This window comes from Geotrypetes seraphini, chromosome 2 (assembly GCF_902459505.1).
Source record: "Geotrypetes seraphini chromosome 2, aGeoSer1.1, whole genome shotgun sequence".
Taxonomy (NCBI): Eukaryota; Metazoa; Chordata; class Amphibia; order Gymnophiona; family Dermophiidae; genus Geotrypetes; species Geotrypetes seraphini.
This window is the reverse complement of record NC_047085.1, coordinates 139,589,141-139,605,467: the sequence shown is the minus strand read 5'-3', so window position 1 is coordinate 139,605,467 and position 16,327 is coordinate 139,589,141. Positions and strand designations below refer to the sequence as shown.

Below are 16,327 nucleotides of genomic sequence, written 5' to 3'. Positions count from 1 at the left end.
GATTGTTTTGTATTCTTTTTTACAAAATAAAACATTATTGAACTTAAAAAAAAACCAAAAAACCGCCCAGACCACCACTACATCTAAACTTATACCCTATAATGAACCTAAAAAAAGCCTAAGCCCCAAACGTCCAAAACAAGAGCTTTTAGGCGAAGGAGGAGCCAGTCCTTCGCCTAAAAGCTGGATTCTGTAACCGGTGTCTGTCAAAAACAACACCGGTTACAGAATCCACCCCACCCCCACGACATCGGGGCAAGAGGGAGCCCAAGCCCTCCTGCCCCGGGCACCCTCAAACTCCCCGACGACATCGGGGTAGGAGGGAGCCCAAGCCCTCCTGCCCCCGATCCCTAACCCCCCGATTATGATCGGGGCATGAGGGAGCCCAAGCCCTCCTGCCCCCGATCCCTAACCCCCCGATTATGATCGGGGCATGAGGGAGCCCAAGCCCTCCTGGCCTCTCGCCCCCTACAAGATCAGGCAAGAGGGAGCCCAAGCCCACCTGCCCAGGCGGACCCCCTACCCCCCAACCCCCACTACAGTACGGGCAGGAGGGATCCCAGGACCTCCTGCCCTCGACAACCCCCCCAACGACCGCCCCCCCCGAACCCCCGATCACCCCCCCGCCGACCACACCCCCCTTCCCCATACCTCAAAACGTTGGCCGGACAGACGGGTGCCAAGCCCGCCCATCGGTCAGGCCAGCCGGCTCCAGAATGGGGCCAGATTGGCCCAGGTGGCTGAAACCCCGCCCACAGGTGGGGCCTGAGGCACCTGAGCCAACCAGAATAGGCCTGGGAGCCTTAGGCTCCTACTGTGGGCGGGGCCTTAAGCACATGGGCCCTGCCGCGATGTTCACCCTGAAGTGCTGCGATTCGGAGGGGGGTGGGCGATCATCATCGCTGGCAGGAGAGATGAGCCATATCTCCTGCAGCGTACATTGCAGTAGGGGGTAGGCAGGTTGCTGGGTCGCTGAGCTGATCGCAGCAGCCACCATCAGCTGAGCGGCCCCTTTTTCAGCACTTATACCTGTTTTGACTTGGTCTAAGTCAAAACGTATAAGTGCCAACTAGGCAACCTGTCAAATGTTTTGGTTATACGTATTGTACGCCTAGGTGTAGGTCGGCCCACCGCCCGCCCTTTCCCCTCCTCTAAAAACGCCTCTTTTCTCTCTGTGTGTTTAGAGGCAGGGGAAAGACCTAAGCTGGTTTTAGATACATCTAAAACCAGCTTTGATTATGGGTACTTGGACAATCAGGCTTTTTAATCGTCCAAGTAGCCATTTAGGCCACTTTTTAGACGTTTTTTCTTTTGATTATGAGCCCCTTAAGGTTTAGTTTAGTTTAGATCCTGGAATTTTATTTTTATTTTTCACCCAGTAGTTTATTCTTGCTTCTTTAGACTATCTTCTAAATCAGAAATGATCCCTGTTGGGCCGCAGTGACAGAAGTATTCATTTGCATCTATTTAGGATTTTGTCCCCATTTTTACTTCACTAAGCCCTGTTGTTACAGCCATAGTCTTCAGCTAATGGCCACATATCAGAATTCCCTCCTTATCTCTATCATCCTGAGTATTCAGTTCAGTCTGTAGGTGTCAATGAGATGCTCTTTTCCTTTCTCCCCCCCTCTTCCAGAGTATGTAAACACTGCTTCAGCAAAATCCCTGGCCCTGCTCAGCCCTGCCTAGAGAACAAAAGTCCTGATCTAGGAATCTAACCAAAGTTCTCTGCATGAAAAAATGTAATATTGTGGTGGGAGTGGGCCAGGCAGCTTGCCAGACCCCAATGCCCCGACACAGGCACCAGGCCGAGCAAATCTGGAGTGGTCCAATGGAACTGAAGTGCACTATTAAAACTCAGATAGTGAATCTAGTCCAAACTTCCACATTGGGTTTATTTGCCTGGTTTAGAGTGCACAAGGCACATCTCTGAGTCAATCAAAGTCCATAACCGTGTTCAGCGCAATCACTTGAATACATTAGTTCACTCAGCAACAAATCTACAATATGGCAATGTTCTTGGCAAAAACCAGTCCCAAAACAGCAGCCTCCTTAGGCTGACCTCTCTTATGGACTTCTTAATCTAGCTGCTCAGGCCATGGGCCTCAGGCTCCCACCAGACCTGTAGAGCTTAAACTCCTGCCTTAGCAGATCTGAGTCTCTCTTTTATTCCAGCATCACTAGAAGCTCTTATGTAAACTCTTTTTCTCTCAACTTCCCCAATAGAAATTTCTTCCCCCATTTTGGGAATCTCCTCGCCTTCTATTGTATCAATAATCCACCACTGACCCAGCAATACCCTAGGCTTAATGGGAAGGGAACCTAACCACCCTAGTCTAGATGGCCAAATCCCTCCCAAAGTTCCCCTTCTGACAGGTTGGAAATATCTTAAGGCTTTTACATGACCCTGGTAAAGAGAAACAAACAAACAAAAAGAATGTTTTCACTCTGGAACCCCCTCCCTTCTAAACATGGGGCAAGGGCCCACCTTCTTTCCCTCCCCCCAGTCTTAAAGTTGTTTAGGCTCCCTGGCCTATTTATCTGGGCTTTTGCCTGAGCTGGATTTACTAGCATAGCTTTGGATGAAAGGGTTTAATCCCCTCTTCCACAGCAGCTTTCTCTATTAAGCATGAAAGAGCAGATTTCCTCTGATCTGCTAATTCTCACTAAACTCTCCCATACTTTACAAGCAAAAAGAGTATCTTCTCTAGCATTTTACATTGCTTAACTTTAGCCATTTTTTCCCAAACTTAATATTCAGCAATAACTTAAGCCAGACAATTACTTACAGTATCCTTCCTGAGGCACCTGTCTTCCTCATTCAACTGGCTCCCAATTCATCTCGTTCCTCTGAGGTTACAAGAAAATTGTTCTCAAGCTCCGTGAGCTAGTCTCCAGCTGAAACTCCTTCTCTCTCCTCTGAACAAGAGAGCACATCCTCTTCCTGAGTTTCAGTAGAATGGCCTCTAACCTGCGCTGAGTCCTTGGCTTCCCTGAGTGTCAGAGGATTTTGGTTCAGTCCTAGCTTCTCTAGCCCTTCTTACTTGGCTGCTTGCCTACCTTTCATTCCTCGGGATGGGTTGTGCAGCTCTCCTTCCTCTGCATTCCCCCCCTTGCTTAACTAGCCTGTCAGGTGTTTCTAGGCTCCTAATTGGTGGGGCTCACATGGGCTTTATGCTCTCACCGAAGCAACCTGCTGCCTAGTGTGCTGGGGCATTCTCTCTGCACCACCCCCTTCCCAATCTAATTAGGACAGAAGGTGTTCCCTGGGTTTTTTGCTATACCATAGCAAATTCCTCATAAAAGGATGAATAGGGCTGGGTTGAGGAAACCCTTTTCCTCCCTACCTTATCTGGTTTCAGTTGCTCTGGACTGTAAACTCTTGAGTTAACTATGGGCTTGTTAAGCCTTAGTATTTCCTTAGTGACTGGGGTTGTTTCTTTAGAAACTAGGTCAGAATTAGGGATTTCCTAACTATTGGACTTACCCTATCACAATATTAAGAGGGTTATTAGCCAGACTTTTCTTTTCCCTAAATACTGTAGTGCAGTAATACTGTCACTTTTTAATCCTGATGTATGAAATTCAGATAATTACACTGAAAACTCTTATTTGTGCAGAACCAAGTTACCTTGAGCAGAAGAGTGCCAAGCTTCGGCAGCTATGTGTTTGTCATTCATTTTTATCAGACTGAGCACCCAATGTTTCCAGTATCAGTGCTCGTGGATGGAGGACAGCCATGGACAGGTAAGCTATGTTCCTCAACATGTCCCATGTTTTAGCGAGAAGCTTGTGTCAGGGGTCTGAAAATAAATAAACATATATAAAATGTATAAGACTCGTGTAAAACAAATAAAACTAAAGAACAGATTATAATATATCAAATACATGTACAGGTAGAGCTATTTTGGCTTGTCTAGTTTGCATGCACACAGTGGCATAAGGGGGAGGGGCAGACTGCACCGGGCGCCATCTTGGTAGGGGGCGCAGCACCTCTCTGCTCCCCCATACCACACTTGCACCCTCCCCGCCCCCCATACCTCTTTAAAATCTTCTCCAGCATGAGCAACTACTCTAACCGACTGATCGCATCGGCCTGGCTCCCTCTAAATTCACTTCTGGGTCGCAGGACCAGGACAGGAAGTGACATCAGAGGACCCACCAGCATGAGCAGCAGGCTGGAGAAGCTGGTTGTGCTGGTGAAGATTTAAAGAGGCACGGGGATGGGGAGGGCGTGAGTGTGGCAGAAGGAGTGGGGGAGTTTATTTATTTATTTAATTTTCTATACTATTCTCCCAGGGGAGCTCAAAATGGTTTACGTGAGTTTATTCAGGTATTCAAGCTTTTTTCCCTGTCTGTCCTGGTGGGCTCAAAATCTATCTAATGTACCTGGGGCAATAGGGGGGTGGATTAAGTGACTTGCCCAGGGTCACAAGGAGAAGCGTGGGTTTGGACCCACAACCTGAGTGTGCTGAGGCTGTCGGAAAGAGCAGGGGACAGAGAGGAGAGTGCGAGGGGCACCTTACCCTGGGCGCCTCCTACCCTCACTACATCACTGCATGCATACTTCCTTAAAATGGTATAGGGAATTTTTTTAAGGTTGCACAGTCCTTGCCAGGCTAAAAATGTGTGTTGTTTTGGACTAGGTGACCTTGCAACCCTTAATAATTGGCTAATTTTCAGCTGTAGCTGGTCCTAGAGATGGAATCTGAAAAGCTTATGAGCTACCATATAGCTTCAGGTTATCAGGACAATCTGAACTAGTTCTGGTTTTACTCCTACTGCATGCAATGAGAGTAAAATTAGGACTCGCTCTGCCTGTACCTGAATGACCCAGATACATTGTGTAGGTTTAATTTATATGGCATTAATTTGGTTCTAGATGTGCTCCTTGCCAGATCAAAGCAGCAAGTGCACTTCTTGTGATTTTACTTCCAATGTATATTAATGTTTTAAGGCCATGTAATATCCATGTTTTGTGTATATGTTACCTAGGTGAGGTATTCTGCTGATATGTTGTTTCTTGTGTAAAAAATCCTGGGGGGGGGGGGTCTCAGCTTTCCCAGTAAGAGTTGCATTAGTATTCTGGGAATTGGTATAATATTTACAATGTCACCTTTTTACATGTTGTATAGCTGGTGAAAAATGGCTTGGCTACTGTAGGGGCAGAGCCATGGATAGTCACTCCACCCCTTAAGGTTGCTCCTATATGTGTACTAATGGACCTTCAAAGTAACTAACTTTTTCCAGCACTGGACTAACAATCATATACAATAAGATATGTATAAATAATTGAAGAAGGGGGGAGGAAGTCTCAGTGTGAAGGAACAGCGAAGGGAGAAAAAATCTCCAGCACTCACATACTCAGATGAAGGTCTAATAACCTCCACCTGCACACCATCATCGAGTCCCTCCTGTGTGCACCCAACCAAATCACAAAATAAAGTGAAAACATGTGATTTGGTTGGTGGGTGCACACAGGAGGGACTTGATGATGGTGTGCAGGTAGAGGTTATTAGACTTTCACCTGAGTATGTGAGTGCTGGAGATTTTTTCTCCCTTCGCTGTTCCTTCACACTGAGACTTCCTCCCCCCTTCTTCAATTATTTATACATATCTTATTGTTAGTCCAGTGCTGGAAAAAGTTAGCTACTTTGAAGGTCCATTAGACCTTTTTTTGCTGCTGTCTGTGGCTTCTATTTAGTATCGTGCACAGCTTTTTTGTTACTAGTGGAGTTAGTTTTGCCTATACGTGTACTGGCACCTTATCCCTAGAAAATAATTCTCTAAAATCACTTTAAATTTGCCTCAGGTGTGTTCAATGCTTCCTTCTGCCCTCATGTGTTTGGCTGTCGGAATCCTGTAGTTGCAGACAACCGTATTGCACTGGATTTATCTGACCTTCAAATATCTGTGACTGTGAGAATACCTCATGGAAAATCACTTATTTTGGTAAGTGCAACCAGATGCATATGCATTATACAAAGTATATTGGAAATCCATATGCCTTTATCATATGGCTTGATGATAAGTGGTTGAAAAAAATAGCAATTTATCAAAAAGTATACAAGCTGAATATCCAAAAAAATCTAAAAAATCACCAACAAATATTCAGAATAAAGCTGCTAATAGTGGAAGGAAACAGGCTGAAAGGCAAGTAACTAACATGGAGAAAAAGACCTCAGTGTTTCAAGGAAACAACCAAGAAACTATATGTTCAGTTATAAACTGCCATACAAAACACATCCCTGTCAAAAAACTCCATGGAAAAGATTCATAAAGATACAGTTTAAAATACACAAGTTAAACTGTAAAAACTTGCACTTATCTTCCATTCATCTCCCACAAGCAGTGGAAATAAATATCCGTTGCTCCAATACGGAACCAGACACACTTTTCAAAGAAAAAAGTGTGTCTGGTTCCGTATTGGAGCAATGGATATTTATTTCCACTGCTTGTGGGAGATGAATGGAAGATAAGTGCAAGTTTTTACAGTTTTTTGCTGTTTTTTTGCAGTTTAACTTGTGTATTTTAAACTGTATCTTTATGAATCTTTTCCATGGAGTTTTTTGACCTGGGATGTGTTTTGTATGGCAGTTTATAACTGAACATATAGTTTCTTGGTTGTTTCCTTGAAACACTGAGGTCTTTTTCTCCATGTTAGTTACTTGCCTTTCAGCCTGTTTCCTTCCACTATTAGCAGCTTTATTCTGAATATTTGTTGGTTATTTTTTGGTGATAAGTGGAGCATGAGTTACATCAACAAATTTATTGACAGCAAGTGGAGTGGCATTGCAATCAATAGTTAAGAACTGGAAAGACTTTACACTTTGAAAGTATCATTTTTGGTGGGAGACAATAAGTCTCTTTTACAGATATGAAGCTAATTTAGCTGAAAAGTCTGGAAATATGACCTCATTTAAGGATGTGTGGAACCCTTTAGACCAGTGTTCTTCAACCACCGGTCCGTGGACTGGTGCCGGTCCACAGAAATTTCCTGCCGGTCCACAAGGCCAGCACATGCATCAGGCCCAAAACAGTGTTCTTTAACCGCTGGTGCGATCGATGCGGCGTTATCTTCAAGCCAGCTCCCTCTTCCTAACTGATTCAGTGCACAAAGCCACGGGCAGTGGCTCCTACGGGCATCCTGTGCCTGAACCGGAAGCCTTCTCTCTGACATTGCAACGTCAGAGGGAAGGCTTCCAGATGAGGCACAGGACGTGCAAGGTGCAATTAGTACTATTATGGGGGCGGAGTCTGGGGTGGAGATTGGGTAGAGATGGGCGGGGTCTGGCCCACGACTTAGCCCAGTGTTCTTCAACCGCCGGTCCACGGACTGTTGCCGGTCCACAGAAAAATTATTTTATTTTTGCCGGTCCATAGGTATAAAAAGGTTGAAAAACACTGCTTTAGACTAGGGTTTTGTTAAACAGTATGTGTGATAGTGTGAATGACCTGCCAGACAAATAATAATTAAAATTTATTTATATACCGCAGGACCGTGAAGTTCTATGCAGTTTACAATGATTAAAGATGTTACAGATAGAGTGGAATCAACAAAGTATAGACTTGGTGATTGACAGTTCTAGAGATCATTTGTTGAGGGCTAGGATTGTATAGGTTGGTTTCCTAAGTATTTCAGGAACAGATGTGTTTTTAGACGTTTCCTGAATTCTCTATAGGTAGTAGGCACGTGTAATTGTTCTAGGTCTTTACCCCATAGAGCTGCTTGATGTGAGAAAAGATGTTGGTGATGACTATTAAATTTACAGCCTCTGACCGGTGGAGAAACAAAGTTCGGGTGTGAGCTTCGCCTATGTCTGTTGGTTGAGAAAGAGAAAAGGAAGGGAGAGAGGGTTGAAGGGTAGGAGGTGGGGTTTGGGTAAGGGAGGGATGGGGATAAGATATTGATGTGTTATTGTTAATAATTTCCTATTGCAAGTATAAATATATGGTATATTTGTTTATTTTGTAACGTGTTAAAATTTAATAAAGATTGAACTAAAAAAAACCCCAAAACCTCAGAGTCTGTGAGGTGCAATGTACTACGAGGGGAGGGAAATGGGAGGGGAGGAACAGTGCAGTAGTGTGTTCTCAGGGAGGAGAATCACTGTAATGTGCTGACTGGGGAAGAGGGATGTCCAAAGCCATAGCCGGATCTTCTTTTCTAGATATTCATCTTCCACATACCAGGTAAATTTTGGGCCAGCTTAACCTGTAAGGCCAGTGACATCACAACAAACTCAGTCATTTGGCACCCCCTAGCCGATGCGTTATCTGGTCTGTAGTTTAGCCAGCCCTGGTCTCCAGAAGAATGTTAGCATTATTGAGAATTCAGAAATATGTTTTGTGATTCAGCAGCCTCCTCTGCCGTGCTAGCCTGATGGCGCACTTTTAAAGTGGCTTTGAGGCATATTTTCAAAGAACTTAGAATTACAAAGTTCCATAGTAGCAAATTGTCTAAGTCAGTATATCGCAAACTGTGTGCTGTGGCACACCAGTGTGCCGCCCGAGATTCCAGGTGTGCAGCAAGATGCCAGGGAGGAGAAGAGGCGCTGGCACCGGCTGATTGCCTACAGGACATGTCTCAGCACTTCTCCTTCTCTCCGCGTCTCTTTCCTTCCAGCACCCCCACTAGCAGCTCAGGGCCTCGTCTGGAGAACCTTCGCACATGCATGGACACTGACATTATGACATCATGCATGCATGTGACATCATTGCGTTGACGTCCGCTCACTTCCAGATGCCCTCAAACCGCAGTCACTACGTTTAGTGTGCTGCGGCTTCACAAAGTTTGCAAGACACTTGTCTAAAATGCTTTGAAAATGAGCCTCCTAATAACATAACATAAAACTCACTTCTATACCCCTAAGTTCTATGCGGTTCACAAAAGATAAGGAATATAGATGAATACCGCAACAAATATCTAACTTCTAAAAGATTCTATAAAGAGATGCGTTAATCTCTGTAGGGACTTAGGGCCAGATTCTATAAGAAGCGCCCAAAGTTAGGCACCTACCTTAATTGCCCAAACCACCTTAATAGCTTCAGTTATGAGCTTTAACAAATTAATTTAATTGGCCAATAGATGCCTACCTGATTCTATAAAAGGTAGGTTTTGTTAAACAGTATATATGATATAGGCACTGCTAGGCACGATTCTCTAAAGAACTTAGGTACCTACATTTACGATTTAGATGCCATTTACAGAATCCAGCCCTTACTAACTCTAAGTAGCATGTTTTGGTAAGGATGGTAGATAATATAGTTATCTTTCTCCAGAAACAAGCAGAGGAGATGTAGGTACACTTGATGGTGAAGTCCATAGACTGGTTCTGTGTGTCGGTGCTCTCCCCTCGCTAAAGCAAGCTTTTGACTTACTGGGCATGCACAGGGACTGCCACATACACACACAAAATTAGTTTTAAAAAAAGAAGAGCAAAAGAGAAAAGAGAGCAAAAGACAGTCAACACCATCTCTTCACAGAGCCTTAAAAAAAAAAAAAGGTGAAAAATCAAGGAACAAAACATCTGAATTGCCAGCTCAACAAAATTTATAACCTGAGCAAACCAGCAGCTCTTTTGGACTACCATGGAGTCTCCCCAACTTTAGAGGCTGACAGCAGTGTATTCAGCTTTGTTGCTTTGTGATCTGACATGGAGATTTCTGGATCACAACTGCCATTGATTTCTCCTGCTCCCTCCCCCATTGTGGGAGGTGACCTGCCAATCCCCGACAGAAAATCAAAAAAATTCAGAGGAGGGCATGGCTTGGCGCACGCACAAGATGAAGGTGTAGTCGCACTGCTCCGTTATACCAGGCAACAAATTGAACATTTAAGTTTACCTTCTGTCTTCTTTTGGGCTCTCAGTATCTATATTCTCGGTGTGGAAGATGGCTAATGTGCGGCAATCAAAAATTGACGCGGCTTTTATGGCGTCTGGCACAGCGAAGCGTGTTAAACATGATCAGGTGACGCCGTCGAAAGCCCCATTGCTGGAAGAGGAGGAGCTGGACAAAAAAGAAATTATGGCAGAGCTCAGGAAAATACAGCGCATGATTCAAAGTAATGCGGATAGCATACAGGAAGTGAAGGAGGAGGTGGTCACACTAATAGATAGATGGAGGTGGCTAATCAGCGAGTGGCTGTGTTAGAATCTAAAATGGAGCAGTTGGAGATAACGGCTGCACAGTGTAAGGAAGATACTAAAACCATCAAAGATCTACAAAAGCAACTTGAAGATTATGAGAACTGTGGGTGCAGAAAGAACGTGAAAATTATTGGTTTAGCGGAGAATTTGGAGGGGGGGAATCCTATTCAGTTTTTGGAAACTTTACTACCTAAGTTGCTACAGTTGAGCTCAAAATTCCCCCTAGAAATGGAAAGAGCTCATAGAATTCCATCTCAGCGGTCCACAAATCAAGCAAAGCCAAGACCACTTATTTTCAAGCTTCTGAGATTCCAACAAGCCTTTGAAATTTTAAGTTTGGCCAAAGCGGATAAAAACCTTAACTATAAGGGGTCTATATTACTTTTCTTACCAGATTTTGCTAAGAGCACTGCAGCTACAAGGCAACAGTTTCTACAGCTTAGATCTCAGCTGAGAGAAAAAGGTTTCAAATATGGATTATACTATCCTGCCAAGATGAGGGTTACAACTGGAAATAAATCCATTTATTTTGAGGATCCAGAGAAATTAAAGGATTTTCTGCTTACTTCGGAGCCAATGGTTACTTAAAGGTTCATTTAAGATCAGAGGAACAGAAGAGATTTGGGAGATCTTTGTTTCTTTTATCCTATTACATTGTTAATTTGGGATTAATCTTTGCTTATAATTGGTGGAAATAGGTTTCTGCCAGGATTTATAGAAAATATTTGAGAGTTTTCTTTATTACTATTCTCTTTTGTACTATGAGAGTGCAGCTTATTAGGTATATTGTTTCTTGCTTTGCTCTCTTCTTTTAGACTTTTCTTTCTAGGGTTTATCAGGACTCTGATACACTGAATGGAATAATATATGAAGTTATTTAAATGACAATAATTTAATAGTGAGGATGGATTTCTGCTTTTTCGGATGAAATGTTATATGGTTTTAATGGGTTATGATTTAATGAAATTTGACTTAAGCTACTGTTTTAATTGATTTTATTTATAATATTCTTGTAGATTGCTATAATTAATTGTATATTAGTTATGATTGCAAAATATTAAGTTTGAACTTGAGATATCCATTTTTAGTATCTTTTTAAAGGGGATTCAATAGATATATTGTAATTATAATGATGATTGGGGATAATTTATGAGTTTATTTTATAAGATCTCTTTTGATAGTTTTATGAAATTTTAATTTTCAAATGTTTAAAAGTGTGTTTTTCTCAATTGATTAATTTAATTAATTGGTTGATTAAAAAGGAGCTTTCTTTATGTTTCTTTTAATTTGGGAATATAATTGATTTATTAATCACTACTTATGTTTATTGAGTGTGACTGTATTTGATAAATATATATGATTGATTGGGTGATTATTCTAATATCTGAGATTTTAAATTGTATTATTGATGTTTAGGGTATTAATGAATTAATATCATATTTTTCTTTAAGAAGATGGATTTGTTTATTATGTTGCCTGAGAGGGTATTGTGATTATATGTCCTATGCGTGTTCCAAGACAATCAATTTTAGGGGGAGGTTTGGGAGGGTTGAGGGTTGGGGGTTTTGTTAGAATTAGGGGTAATGAATTTATAGATGATGGGGGGATATTGCATCAATTCGATTTATTATTAAACTTATTAGGTGTGATGGTGTCTGGTCATTTCAATAGTATCAAGTCTACATATTATTGCTGGTTTCTATATGAGACTTTAGATGGAGATTAAGGTTTTTTCCTTAAATGTCAATGGCCTAAATCATCCAATCAAAAGGAGGAAAATGTTAGCTTCCCTTCAGAAGCAAAATGCTGATGTATATTTTATCCAAGAGACACATCTGTCATTAATAGAATCTAAGAAACTGAAAAGAGGTTGGGTTTCTGAAAGTTTTTTTGCCCCAGCAGTGGGGAAAAAGGCTGAGGTTGCTATTTTAGTTAATAGGAAGTGTTCAGCTGATTTTCAAATGATTGCTTCAGACCCTTTAGGAAGATGGGTACATGTTAAAATGGATATGGGAAATATTACCCTGGATTTATTCAATGTGTACGCTCCAAATTTGAATCAAATTGAGTTTTTAAAACATTTACAGCAGTTATTACTACCACTGGCTGCTTCTAATTTAGTAGTGGCTGGAGATTTCAATGCTGTAATGGATCCAATTATTGATAAAATACCAAGTAAAATTATAAAATCGTTAGGACTAGATAATTTAATACAATCTTGTGATTTAATAGATATATGGCGTATTCTTCATTTTAATGATCGAGAATTTTCTTTTTGTTCACAGATCCATAATTCCTTTTCAAGAATTGATTATATTTTTGTTTCTAATAGAATAGTTCAGAGTGTGACAAAAGCCATTATAGATCCTATTATTTTGTCTGATTATGGTGGAGTGTGGATTGAGTTGCAATCTGATGAATAAGTTTGTCCTAAATCAGTTTGGAGATTTGATAATGCTTTGCTTGCTGACTAAAAATTTCTTGAAGATTTTAAATTGAAAATGATTTAATTTTTCCAAATTAATACCTCTGTTGATATAAGTATTGAAACATTATGGGATGCATTTAAGCAACTGTGAGAGGTAATATTATTTCTTATTCGGCATATATTAAAAAACAATTTTCTGACTTAGAGAAAGAAATTAAGATATTGGAAAACAAATTAATTAATAGGTGGGAACAACATACTTTACAAATCTTATTAAAAGCAAAATATAATGAGATATCTTCTCAATTTGTAAGGAAAGATTTGTTTTGTCAGCAAGCTCAGTATTATGGTAACTCAAATAGGGCAGGAAGATTACTAGCAAATTATCGTAAAGTAAAAAAGAGGAAAACGAATATTATTACAATTAAAGATAAACAAGGAGGTACACATTCTAAAATTGGGCATATTTTACAGCAATTTTTTATAAAGATTTTGTATTCTTCCGAGTCTTATGGAAACAGAGAACAGGATGGTTTAGAATTTTTAAGTTTACTTAATGGACCGAAGATTCCTGATCATATAAAAAGAAGTTTAGAAAAACCTATACAGCGGTACCTTGGATTACGAGCATAATCCGTTCCAGGAGTATGCTCGTAATCCAAAATGCTCGTTTATGAAAGCAAAGTTCCCCATAGAAAATAGTGGCAACAGCAACGATTTGTTCCAAAACCCGGGGTCTGTAACTGTCGGGTGCCGGGTGCTTCAGCGCCATCTCCTCCGTCCGTCATCCGAAGAAGAACCCCACAGTGCCGCTTCGGGGGGATGCCTCTAATGTCCACCAGCCGCCGGAGAACCCCGCAGTGCCGCTTCAGAGGGATACCACCTCCATCCGCCGGCCAGCCCTCCATGTTGGATGCCTCTCGCATGTTGGAGAGCCCCCACCCGAGCCCACGCATCCGAGCGCTGCCCCACCCGTACGCAGCACATGACACGCACAACGCCGATGATTGACGCTGTGCGCGTCACACACAACGTGCATGCAGGACGGCACCCAACCACGCAGGCCCAGAGGTCCTCCAACCTGCGGAAGCCACCCGACGTGGAAGGATGGCCGGAAGAGGAATCCCCCAAAGTGGCGCTTCCTGGACTGTAAGTGCTCGTTTATCGGGGCAGTGCTTGTTTTGCAAGTCAAAAGTTTGCTGAGTGTTTTGCTCGTCTTGCAAAACACTCGCAAACCGGGTTACTCGCAAACCGAGGTTCCACTGTATCTTTAAAAGAATTAGAAATAGCATTGAGATCTCAGAGTTGGATCTGCTCCAGGTGGTGATGGTTATACTGTTGAGTTCTATAAATACCCTTTTGCCATATTTGTTAAATTTATATCAATATCAACTGAATAGAGGTTGTATTACAGGTACTATGGCTGATTCATTAATTATTGTTTTGCCAAAACCAAACAGAGATTCTACTTTAGTTTCAAATTACAGGCCTATCTCGTTAAATAAATATAGATGGAAAACTTATTGCTAAAGTATTGGCTTTACGTTTGGCTATAGCTCTCCCTTTTATTATTGATACTCACCAAACAGGATTTGTTGCAAAGAGACATTCTTCTAATAATACTAGATTGGCTTTTCATTTAATTTGACAAAAAACATGAATGATCCGGCTTTTTTGATCTCTTTGAATGCAGAAAAAGCCTTTGATCGAGTTGAATGGATTTTTATGTACCAGGCTTTAGAATGGTTTGGTATAGGTTCTGGTTTTATTCAAATGATTCAGACACCGTATAGCTCTCCTGGTGCAAGATTATATATTAAATAATAGTTTGACAGATCGGTTTAACTTGCTTTATCTCCTTTGCTCTTTGATGTTGTTCTTGAACCCTTGTTAATAGCCATTAATCAGGCAAAGGGGATACGAGGCATTCCTTATTTGAATTGGGAATATAAGCTCTCTGCTTATGCGGATGATATGGTACTGCTTTATTTGAGGGACCCAGAAATTACCATTCCATGTTTACTTGAATTAATAGAGAAATTTGGAAAATTTTCTGGATATAAGATCAATTGGAGTAAGTCTGAAGTTCTTCTGCTCAATGTTCACTGTACCAAAGGATTATTTGAATCATTCTCATTTGTTTGGAAAGAAGATGGATTAAAATACTTAGGTATTACTATCAAAAACTGAATAGAGGACACAGTGAAGGAGAATGAAAAATTTTTATTAAAGAAAATATCAGAAATGTGTGAGCAATGAAATCCTTTACATCTTTCTTGGTGGCGGAGAGTTCAAACTATTAAAATGATGATATTGCCTGTGGTTTGTTATCAAATGAGTATGATACCAATTTTTTTTCAGAGGTCATTTTACAAAAAGTTAAATGGTATTCTTACTAAATTTGTTTGGTTGGGTAAAAGACCTAGAATTGCTTTAGTATCTTTACAAAAGACAATTGTGGAGGGAGGGGTAAATTTTCCAAATTTTTATAAGTATCATCAAGCCTATATTTTAAGACAGGGTATGTATTGGATCCTCCCAGAGCTCATGGAGACTGTCCCAGATTGGTTACATTTAGAATGGCGACTCCTGTTTCCTTTGCATTTGTCTCATCTTATAAGTATAAAATTGCCCAGGAAATATAAAGAAAATAGAATTTTGCTTGATACCTGGAGAACTTTATGTTATGTTAGTAATTTATCACCAAATCCAATTTCTAAATCATTAAATCAATCCATTTGGCTAAACTCCAAGATTAAAATTGGCAGATTTAAAATTGTCTGGAAGCATTGGATTATTGCATGTATACAGACTTTAAATGATGTTGTTTCAAATGGTTCACTGCTTAGTTTTTCACAGTTGCAACATAAATATGGTTTAATTAAATCACAAAGTTTTAAGTGTTTGCAATTGAAGCAGGCTATTCAGGAGGGGTTCCCTGAATGGAAAGATCTTAAGACTCAGTATAGTTTGGAATTCCTATGGTTTCAGGCGGATTTCTTGGGTTACCAAGCCGCACAGTGGTATAAATTGTTGTATGGATATTTGAATAAAAAGCACAAAACTGGTCTTAGGGATATTTGGAGCATTGAGATTAGGCACCAAATTTCTGCTTCTCAATGGCCACGACTTTGGTCTTGGAGAATAAGAAGTACAGTGGTACCTTGGTTTATGAGCATAATTTGTTCCAGAAGCATGCTCTTAAACCAAAACACTCGTATATTAAAGCAACTTTTCCCATAAGAGTTAGTGTAAACTTGAACAATTTGTTCCACATCCCCAAAAACTTAATTACCATTAGGGACGCCTCCACCGCTGCCTCTGCCACAGACCCATCCACGCGGCTCCTCCTATTCTCCTCCTCAGCTGCTGTTCGCTGCCTCAGCAAACGCCGCTGCCGCCACAGAGCCCGACTGGACACTGTTGGCTCTGCTGCTCCCGGACGCTGCCCCACCCCCCCGAATGCCACTACCCCCTCTGCTGGGACTCTCAAGTGCTGGCTCACTCCTGCCAGACGCACCCTGACTCACATGCTCCACCCAAGGCCACCGGTGCTGCTATCGCCTCTTCCCCCCCCCTCCCCGACTGGCCCTGTCCTTACCCCTGCACAGCCGGTGATAGAAAGTGCCTGCCGCCGGTCTGCTGCTGAGCCTTGAGCATTTGCGCATGCTCTGGCCTTCTGGATCTCACCCTCTCTGAGATTCTCATGAGATCTCGAGTCTCATGAGAATCTCGGTGAGGATGAGAT

The 16,327-nt window shown here is 41.6% G+C and overlaps 1 protein-coding gene across 1 annotated transcript in view; it reads left to right on the top strand.

Moving 5' to 3' along the window:
- Positions 1–16,327, top strand: part of LAMA3 (laminin subunit alpha 3) — a 509,154-nt gene that overhangs the window by 228,459 nt on the left and 264,368 nt on the right. The window contains exons 31-32 of the mRNA XM_033933874.1: positions 3,621–3,747; positions 5,813–5,952. Coding sequence (XP_033789765.1) covers positions 3,621–3,747; positions 5,813–5,952 — 267 coding nt within the window. The remainder of the gene's footprint in view (positions 1–3,620; positions 3,748–5,812; positions 5,953–16,327) is intronic.